This window comes from Electrona antarctica, assembly GCF_951216825.1.
Source record: "Electrona antarctica genome assembly, chromosome: 7".
NCBI classification, from domain to species: Eukaryota; Metazoa; Chordata; class Actinopteri; order Myctophiformes; family Myctophidae; genus Electrona; species Electrona antarctica.
The window spans coordinates 10,630,340-10,641,348 of record NC_136812.1 but is presented as its reverse complement, the minus strand read 5'-3'; the positions used below and the strand labels follow the sequence as shown (position 1 = coordinate 10,641,348).

Genomic DNA, 11,009 nt, shown 5'->3' with positions numbered 1-11,009 from the left:
GCGGCACAAATCTTTGAATATATATATATATATATATATATTCTTTCAAGTCAAAATGGGTTAAGAGAAAAGGGTAACGCATGCACAGACCTGCAACTTTCCTCATCCATCCCATATTTAGTTTGCTAACTCATTCCTTACAACGTGAACTACGGTGAATCATTTGATAACAGCTGACTGAATCGTGTGCCATAAGTCGGTGTACTCCCGAGCTTATCTCCATCAGGGCCCATCCATCTGACCGCAGGGACGTGCACACATAGATATCAAAGGGGGCTTCAGCCCATGCCCTTTTACCCGTCTGTAACACAACTGCCCTCTCCAGACCCCGAATGCAGCATTTACCAAGGTGAAAGAAATGCAAATGCCCTCCTCCTTTCCATGCCATACCGGAAGGCAGCATTCAGGAGATATTTTTTTCTGAAGTCTCCTGAACTAAGTTGTTTTAAAATCCATGCCATATACCGCATTGCCAGTAGATAAAGAGTGCAGTCTTGCGCCTGCCCTTGTAGATGTGCTATTTTGGGCCAAAAGTGCCCGCTTATGGGATTTCAGCCCCTGCCTCTCCAACACACACTGTCTGACATCCCCTCCCCCCAATCATGTGGGGATCCCCTGGGAGTCCTGACCCACAGGTTGAGAAGCACTGGTGTACAGTATCTATATGAATCGCCCTGGAATTCATCAAGCACCAGCTGGAGGATCACCATCTGATGTCTTATCTGTAGGTATAGGAGCTGGTGCAATCATGCCCCGTGTTGGATAACAAGGGCAGTGATGCAGGTAGATTAACATGAATGTCACTGATCTGCATGGGGAACGGTGTGGATTTGCACACATGATGAAATGCGTTGAGCTTTATCTTGTCTTACAGGAACTTGTGGGATGATTATTCACAGATGGTGAGAGATATGTAGAGTGGAAATGCTGGCAATTATTATTCTCTTTACAAATGGGGAGGGGAGAGCCACACAACACACTGAAATCATTTGTGGATGACCCTCGTCTGAAAAAGATGGTTGAGAAGGGTGACGGTGTTTGAGAACAACGGCAGCCAGTATACGTGAAAACCCTAATGCAGAACCTTTGAATACTTAGTATTATAACAGTAAAGCAGTAGTTAGGAAAACTGACTTCCAGATGATTACAAGGGCCCATATGGTTTTCTAGTCAGTCTCGACAGTCATGAATCGACTCTCCTTGCAAAAGACTAAATATTTTAGTTTTGCTGTATTTTCAGGAAATTGAACAATGAACCACATGCGATTCATTATAATTTAGTCACAAGCTCTTGTTAATCATTTTCATTGGTTAACTATTTATAAAATCCACACTAGTCTTAACTTCTTTCAATCTAGGGAGGCAGATGTCCACGTCTGCTGGAGACATGGTGACTGAGGCCTGCTTTTGACTGGCAAACTCGGCCACAACCGCTGCAGGAAAACGAGTGCTCTGATGTTTGTGCTGCATTCCAGTTATTTATTTTTCTTCTCTTTACTACTTTTTCGGAGGGATTTCTTTAGGCAATCCTTATATCTCTTCTTTGGGCCCCCGATGTTACGGTGGCCAGAGGAGAGGTCACCGTACAGTACAACCTTTGCAGGCGATGATCCTCTATCCTGGCAACATGCCCCACCCAACGCAGCTGTGACTTCAACAGTAAGGCCTCTATGCTGATGGTCTCCGCCTGCACAAGACCTTCAGTATTTGTAATGAAGTCACTCCAGTGGATGTTGAGGATGGTGCAGAGGCAGCGCTGGTGGAAGCGCTCAAGTAGTCGCAGGTGGTGTTTGTATAATACCCATGACTGTGAGCCGCTTTGTACCATTCTTCAGGTGCTTGTTTTTCCAAACTCTTTTGTACAGCTTGTCGAAGGCACTGTTTGCTTTTGCCAGTCTGTTGTCGATGTCCTTGCCTAAATTGGCGTCAGACGAGATGGTACAGTACATCCCAGATATGTGAACTGGTGGACTGACTTCAGCTCTGTCCCCTTGATGGTGATGCTGGGAGGACGATGTGCAGGCAGGTGAAGAACTTCTGTCTTCAAACTAACTTCCAGCTTTACACCATTTTCCTATCAGAAAGGGTCTGACTTGACCCCACTGATCTTCATGTAGCTATTACCATGGCAAGGAATTTTGGGGGACATCAAAATCGTTCCAGGATCTGCCACAAACCTGTTCTGCTCAGTGTCGAAAGCTTTGGTGAGGTCAACAAACATCACATACAGGACCTTGTTCTACCCCCTGCATTTTTCTTGGAGCTGGCAGAGTACAAACACCATGTCAGTGGTGCTTCTGTTTGTTTTGAAACCGCTGCATGTGTGGCCATGAGGAGGCACTGTAGGAGTCTTGATGGTGGAGAGGCTGTGTACTGGCAGGAGGAGACTTGCACACTCGGCTCCTCTTTTCATCCCCAGTGAAGGGGGCTAGCCGGTAGTAGTAGTAGTAGTAGTAGTAGCAAGCAGAAGCAACATGCACAAGCTCCAAACTCGAGCTTGCAGATCTTCTACTTTTGATGCTTTCATGTGATGCTGTAGTGTGATGAAAATGAAATGGGGCATTGCGATTTATGAAAAAACACAAATTTGGAGATAAGATCGAGGTTTCTGCCCGCCAGCAATGATATGCCATTTTCACCTTGGGCTATAGACTGTTGCCGTGCCCTTGGACATTTTCAACCTAAAAGTGAATCAAATACAGATAATTCTGGGGGTCCTTGACATGAAAACGTTTGAGCACCACAGATTTTAGAGGACATGCTGTAGATTCAGAATCTGGTCTGATCTGCTCGAGTCCTTGCTAATAAAGTGGATCACATTTCTGCAGTTCTTACAAGATACATTCTGATCTTGCAGCCTATACTATATCATGAACCACCCATACCAGACCTCGGGTCACCCGGGACAGGTGTGCTTACTGCTTTATTTATGTCCCCTGTCCCAGAAAGCTGCAAGTTGGCAACAAGTCTCGTTTGTTTAAATCAAAGCTAAAAAATAAAAATAAATCTGTCTTTTTTTTTTTAAATAATTCTTTATCCCACAATTTTGCAACTCATGTTTTCACCCAGTGTCAATTATCTAATGTAATCCTGGGTGCTACACTTCTTCTGCCAACCTGGAGGGGGGGGCATGAGGTCAGTGGACTGACCTCATGCTTCCTTATATGCATGAGGAGTCCAAGCTGCTTCTTTTCACCTGACAGGGGGCAGTTTCCCTGGACGTTATTCCGACCAGTTCCTTTCCCCTCCATCAGGTGCCCCGGCTGGCCAGGGGGGGGGGGGTAGTTTAGAGACCAGGATTACTGCATGTTTTTTGTGAGGGTACCTACCCTAGGGGACATGCAGGGGAGAACATGCAAACTCCACACAGAAAGGCCCTTTCGCCAACCCCTTTCGCCAACCCCTTTCGGTATGGGCACTGATGACGCGGAGAGAACACGCGTCCCCAGCAGAACGAACCCAGGACCTTCTAGCTGTGAGGCGACAGCACTACCGACTGTGCCATCGTGCCCCTCAACCTGTCTGTTTTTAGCTTTGATTTACAATCATTCTTCTGCACTGTAATATTAGGCTTATTTTTGTTTTATTGTTTGTAGTTTTTATTTGAAATATTTAGGTCTATTCTTTAAAATGTCCTTTTATAACATGTTTATACTTGCCTTGCCTTATAGACCATTTCCAGTTAGTCTGTCACTGTGACAGACTAAACACCGAGCTCAAGAACCTGATGTTGGATAGGAATTTGTGGAGGGCAGCGATCCAGGAATCCCGAGTTGGTGTTGGCTAGACCTCACTCTCGCAGCAACTAGTATTGTATGTCATGTATGTATCATGTATTCAAAGATTGGGGTTTCTTGGGTGATTTTGTCCTTTGATATTGTTCAATTTAGAGGTATATTTCTCATCAAAGTTCAAAACAAAGTGTGTTGACAGCCTATTGTGGGATACTTAAGATTTTCATTCGACTAAGACAGATATTGCTACATTTTACTCCACTACATTATTTTCTTGGAAAAGGTCTATTGGTCTATTTCAAATAGTGAAAATTGCAGATGTACCAGCTCCCAACTCTGTCAGAAGTGAGCTTGTAGATCTGCTATTTTAATATACATTGATATTAAAAAGGAATATGTAATTTGTACTTTGAATACTTCTTGAACTTTTGTATACTTTAGGTACACGTTTGACTGAGCAACTTTCACTTGTGTAGTTGAGTAACGTTTTAGCAGCACTTTGGCACCTTGAGTACCGGGTGGTTGAGTAGGCTACTGAGTACTTTATCGACCAGTGCTGACGGGCACAAAACCAGCATGCACTCTGCATTTGAAATGTCTTCTTGACTTTATCAGCTGCCTGTAGATGGCAGCATTCCCAAGCTGATGCAGCAGAAAAACACAACATGACTGACTAGTGTAGGCTATTAACTTAGTGCAGCCTCTTGATTATTGTATTGACTGAGCAGTCCAAGTGTTTACTGTTGTTATACCCACATCACCCCCATGTGGTTCGATAAAGGTTTACTTAATCAGACCCAAACTAGAAATGTTTGCCTGGGGGTCGGGACACAAACAGTGACAAATTGAAAATGGCAGAGCTACAAGCTCACAATGCGCTGCTTTGCATTGTAATTTTTCACAAGTTTTCAAATGTTTAAATAAGTGTATATGTGGAATTTCTTCATGAAATTTCTGGAAAAAGAATCATTGAATATCATTTTGAAGTCATGAAAATGTGTGTGTGTGGGGGGATGTTTTCTGAAAATCTTTTGAAATAATTAAAAACAAAATGTATGATTCCTTCAGCAAAGCCAGGGTATTAGGGCTATGGACCAGAGGAGCTATAATTGACAGCCAATTAAACACTTCCACTTCCAGTCGCGACCACAATCCTCTGCTCTATATTCCAATGGCTCTCAAACTTTATGAAGGACGCCCAAATTGATTGATTTGGCCGTGGACCCCCCCCCCCCCCCCCCTCCCATCTGAAAATATGTTGTGCCAGTGACCCCCGTCAGATTATTTTTAGTATCGTTCTTTCTTTCTGTAAGTGTAAAATGGGTATAAAATGGCTGAACTGATTTTACTGGGAACCCCGGCAACCCCCTCAAGAACCCCATGCCCTGGGGGCCCCTAGCTGGGCCCCACTTGGCGAACCACTGCTCTATAAAACTGTCTAGCGCCTCTCTCTCTCTCTCTAAGGCTCTGTGTGGCCATGCAGCTAAGTGCAGTGTAAGTGGAGACAGCCCAGGGCAGGGCAGGCAGTGTGCAAAGACAAGTGCAGTATAATATTTCACAGACAGAGAGCAGGCCATTGTAAGTTTAAGTAAGTGGTCTCTTTAAGAGGAAATGCTTCTGTAGCGGTAGCGCCGTGGTGTGATGATCAGCATGCCGGGCATTGTCGGCCGGCTGTGTAGCGTGCTTGCTGCCCTGCCGCCGTGCCTATAGCGTCGTCGTCCACATATAGAACCGAACCCGAGCCGTCGCTGACCAGCTGCCACTGTCTGCCTGCAAGAGCAGCTCCGTTTTAGCACCGTGCGATGGTCAGGAATGGATCAGTATGTTGTTGTGCGTGTGATTGTATGGAGAGAGCAGCATATATCAGGCATGGATCTGTTGTAGCCTAGCTTTGATGGAGGCTTGAGACTGAGGAACGTAAAGACACAGACTGTGTGAAGTTGGAGAGAGAGCCGCCCCGGCCGGCCGGCAGCACGAATGATGCGCCGCTATGCAGGTGTATAGGCTAGAGGAGACGATGACGCGCTGCCCCTCCGTTGCTGGACAACATTAGGAAGGATTCTAATCTAACCTAACCTACCTCCGGAAGAAACGCAGCACTAAATGCTGCTTCTGCCTGCTGGAGTGCTTCTTTTTTTTTTTAATCAGCCATGTCATTTTCGACTAGTTTGCCAAGGACGACTTCTTCCTCATCATACATTTTAATCACCTGGATTTATAATCGCTAACACTGACAGCCTGGAACGATATTTGAGGCTATAGCCCACACTGCGCAGACTCCTCGTCTTCGGGCTACAACTATCCATCTCATCATGTAAGTACTGTACTGTATGTTACATTGTTAGAGAGATACTGTTCACAAATAATTCACATTGCTGCTGCACCTCAATAGGAATACCATGTCATAATGTTGTATTTAACGGTTAATAATTATCTGCACATAATATTCTAAATGTATACTAACCACTGCCCACAAAGTCAATGCCTAATGTATTGTATGTCGGGATAATGTCAGCATTGACAATGGAAGCTGTGGTTTAAAGTACTTGTATACATTTACTCAAGTAGGCTACTGCAGACTATTTACAGATAAGTACAGTTTTCTTTTTCTTTTGCTTCATGTAACATTTTCAGAACTTTGACTTATACTCCATTACATCTCAGAGGAAAATATAGTAGGCAACTTTTTACTCCACTACAGTTATTTGACAACTTTAGTTACTTTGTAGAGTGATACTTTTAGTAAAACATGAGTATTCTTCCACCATAGGAATGAAAGTAGCTTATAACATTAGAATGGACAACAATGTTATTTCCCTGACCTGAGCAGGTCAGCAGTGGTGGAAAAAGTACTTTTTTTTACCTAAGTAAAAGTATCAATACTGCAATATAGAAATACTTACTAGTGTGGTATCCATAATTTCATAATATTCATAATTAGGCTATGTAATTTCTGTCACTGTTTATTCGACTACTAGGAGATTTTGTGACGAGACTGTCTGTCACTCAGAGGTTCCCATGCAGGCTACCCTACAGGGGGTAGTGTTTGAGGCTCTGTGAGGTGTTGTGACAAAATTATCATTCCATAATCCTGACAAGTCTTTGAAGCTCGCCTCAGGTGTGAACCAAAATACACAGTGAGTCACAGCTATCTCCTAGCATATGTTGATTTGAAGTAATTCCACCCTGTATTCAACTCTGTCTATGTAAAATGTATATATTGTCTCGTAAATGCAATGTTAAACTAGTCTTAGCAGGCTGGCCATTGAGGTGGTGACCAGGGCCTACGGGGAAGCTATGCTATTTTGTCATTCTGGACTCTGTCTTTGATTGAATAAATAGTCCATCACACTCTGAGGAAATCTTTCTCTGCCTGCGTTCTTCATCTGATCATCTGATGCTTTGATGCAAGGTTTTCAACTACTCTAACTCCAGTCTTCTCTATAGTTTGTTAGGTCAGTTAGTTGTGTGAAAATACACAACATAGTAAAAGTCCAGAATTAAACCAGTACAAAAGTATTGGTATCAAAATGTACTTAAAGTACCAAAAGTAGAAAGTACTCATTATGCAGAATGTCCCATTTCAAGTTTTTGAATGTATGAAATGTATAAAAAATATTTGAAAATAGCAGGTAGGCTATTTTCAAATGTCCCAAATGTGTGTAGGGCTGAAGTGGGTAATGTAGCCTATGTGTTGTAATAATCAAAATCTACAACGTACCTAGTAACTAAAGTTGTCAATGAATTGTAGTGAAGTAAAAGTATAATATTTGTCTCTGAGATGTAGTGGCGCAGAAGTGAAAGTATGCTACTGGAAATTGGAAATATACTCAAGTAAAGTACAAACACCTCAACATTGTACTTAAGTACAGTACTTGGTTACTTTCCACCACTGCCAACGACTAATCTGACTCATTTGTGCGCACAACAGACACCGATGTCATCCGGAGTGAACGAGCCCACCCTGAAAGGCCTGCCCATGGAGAGCTGGATGGCTGACCTGCCGTGTCCACTGTGGGACATGCCCCTATGCAACCTGGCCATCCCAGGTAAGCACCATGTCCACTGTGGGACATGCCCCTATGCAACCTGGCCATCCCAGGTAAGCACCGTGTCCACTGTGGGACATGCCCCTATGCAACCTGGCCATCCCAGGTAAGCACCATGTCCACTGTGTGTGGGACATGCCCCTATGCAACCTGGCCATCCCAGGTAAGCACCGTGTCCACTGTGGGACATGCCCCTATGCAACCTGGCCATCCCAGGTAAGCACCGTGTCCACTGTGTGTGGGACATGTCCCTATGCAACCTGGCCATCCCAGGTAAGCACCGTGTCCACTGTGTGTGGGACATGCCCCTATGCAACCTGGCCATCCCAGGTAAGCACCATGTCCACTGTGTGTGGGACATGTCCCTATGCAACCTGGCCATCCCAGGTAAGCACCGTGTCCACTGTGTGTGGGACATGCCCCTATGCAACCTGGCCATCCCAGGTAAGCACCGTGTCCACTGTGTGTGGGACATGCCCCTATGCAACCTGGCCATCCCAGGTAAGCACCGTGTCCACTGTGTGTGGGACATGCCCCTATGCAACCTGGCCATCCCAGGTAAGCACCGTGTCCACTGTGTGTGGGACATGCCCCTATGCAACCTGGCCATCCCAGGTAAGCACCGTGTCCACTGTGTGTGGGACATGCCCCTATGCAACCTGGCCATCCCAGGTAAGCACCATGTCCACTGTGTGTGGGACATGCCCCTATGCAACCTGGCCATCCCAGGTAAGCACCGTGTCCACTGTGTGTGGGACATGCCCCTATGCAACCTGGCCATCCCAGGTAAGCACCGTGTCCACTGTGTGTGGGACATGCCCCTATGCAACCTGGCCATCCCAGGTAAGCACCATGTCCACTGTGTGTGGGACATGCCCCTATGCAACCTGGCCATCCCAGGTAAGCACCATGTCCACTGTGTGTGGGACATGTCCCTATGCAACCTGGCCATCCCAGGTAAGCACCATGTCCACTGTGTGTGGGACATGCCCCTATGCAACCTGGCCATCCCAGGTAAGCACCGTGTCCACTGTGTGTGGGACATGTCCCTATGCAACCTGACCATCCCAGGTAAGCACCGTGTCCACTGTGTGTGGGACATGTCCCTATGCAACCTGGCCATCCCAGGTAAGCACCGTGTCCACTGTGTGTGGGACATGTCCCTATGCAACCTGGCCATCCCAGTTAAGCACCATGTCCACTGTGTGTGGGACATGTCCCTATGCAACCTGGCCATCCCAGGTAAGCACCATGTCCACTGTGTGTGGGACATGCCCCTATGCAACCTGGCCATCCCAGGTAAGCACCGTGTCCACTGTGTGTGGGACATGCCCCTATGCAACCTGGCCATCCCAGGTAAGCACCATGTCCCCTTATGCATGTTGTATCTTTATCCGCTCTGCTGTTATTATTATTTGTTATATATATGAATTATTTTGGGAGCTTTTAAGACGGTGTGCAGACCTCTTCTTTCTCTTCACATGCCCTTATGCAACCTGGCCATCTCTAGCCTGGGAGGTATACCATTTTGGCGTTTATGATCTGGTCGGGAGTGGATGGTACCTTACGTTATGTTGTAGTCACTGGTTTGTAGTCATCAGGCACACAATGGAATTAGAAGTACCCATCAAGCGCATCATCATTTCAGGGCCTACTCAGAATCTGACACGTTTCTTCAAGTACTTCTAGGAATGCGGTATAGTTTGTTTGGTATATGCATATTCTATTCCAACTCGTAGCGACTGGCGAGACTAAAAATAGTCTAAGGGGACCAAAACAAAGCGATGCTGAAGAAACCTGAAACCACATACCACACCAATAATTACGGAGACGCGACGCGTCTCCGTCACTGTCAGGGAATGTTCCCTTTTTAATCAATGAAGGGTGGCTCCACTGCCTGCGTTACGCTGCGTTCGTGACTGCTTTAAAATTGCCCCGGTTCGTTTTTTCACGCATGCACGCACGCTTGCGTCCAGTGGAGCCCCGGCGTTAGACGCCTTTTTGCACTCATCCGCCTGGGTGACAGCAGACTGCTGGGCGAGCACTGGCGCTTTGGCATGGGGGGTCAGATTAACATATGGAATGAATTCTGTACTGGCCATATATGGAACGTGTCTTGAGTGTACAGGATTTGATGAGGTCAGATCAACATATAGAATGTCAGAACAGGTCAGCTCCATATATAGAGATCTAAGGGTGGCAGCTGGGGCAGTGTCTTGAGTGTACAGGGTTTGATGAGGGCCCAGGTAGGGCTGGGCCTTAATTTTGGGGCCTGTTGAGAACTCTAGTTTTCGCCGGCTGCCGGGCGCGGCTGCACTAATAACTTTGGGGCAGGCCCGTCTAGAGTTTATATGGACAGGTAGCAGTCAAAATGGAGACATCAAAGAGGAAGGATGGATGGGGAAGGATCAACATATGGAATGTCAGAACAGGTCAGTTCCATTTATGGATATCTAAGGGTTTGAGGTTTGAGGTGAGAGGTAGAGTTGCTGGCCAATATTGATGACATCAGGGATCTCCATATATGGGCTTAATATTGATGACATCACGTGATGTCACGAGTCATGACCATATATGGGCCGTGACTGGCTGGCTGGCTGGAAATACACAATTTCATAGTAACTGCGACCTGTGGTCGCAACAATCCGGTCTAGACCACACCTAGACCAGATCACACGGGCCACACACAGACCAAACTTTCCTCTGAGGTGGAAGGTCTGCTGACGCGAGGTTAGGCCATCCCAGGTAAGCACCATGTTAGTCCGGCAGCCAGGCTTGTGGGGTGGGAAATTTGGTATACAGTCTTTTTTATTGGCCTAAAATATTGTCTATTATACATATATTCATGAATCCACTTGCTGACTTGCTGTCGCAATTTTTTTTTCTGGGTTTCTTGTGACCCTACCATTAACATCCAATATAAGACACAAATGTCAAACTTTCCTTCTGCTTTAAGTAGCATGTGACATGTCAAACTAGGGGGTTTTCATGATTCTGAATCCATTCCAAGCATTAGTTTTGTGCAAAAAACACTCCTTGGGTAAAAATGGCCATAGCCGTCATGACAAATGTGATGAGATCACCACAAATGTGATGAGGTCAGCACATTTTGGGCATATTTGGGCAAGTGGCTATGGCTGTTTTTAGTCCAAGGGGTGTTTTTGTGCAAAACTAATGCTTGGAATGGATTCAGAATCATGAAAACCCCCTAGTTTGACATGTCACA

At 45.7% G+C, this 11,009-nt stretch overlaps 1 protein-coding gene across 4 annotated transcripts in view; it reads left to right on the top strand.

Moving 5' to 3' along the window:
- Positions 1-5,110: 5,110 nt before the first annotated feature.
- Positions 5,111-11,009, top strand: part of plcxd1.1 (phosphatidylinositol-specific phospholipase C, X domain containing 1, tandem duplicate 1) — a 30,516-nt gene continuing 24,617 nt past the window's right edge. For 2 of the 4 annotated variants that reach the window (XR_013790397.1, XM_079505817.1), the window contains exons 1-2: positions 5,111-6,048; positions 7,666-7,783. Coding sequence is in view for 3 of the 4 variants with exons in the window: in XM_079505817.1 (XP_079361943.1) it covers positions 7,672-7,783 (112 nt within the window). In the remaining variant the exon portion in view is untranslated. Of the gene's footprint in view, positions 6,049-6,743; positions 6,872-7,665; positions 7,784-7,966; positions 8,000-11,009 lie in introns of those variants that run through there. The other 2 variants (XM_079505818.1, XM_079505819.1) reach the window with 2 other exon arrangements.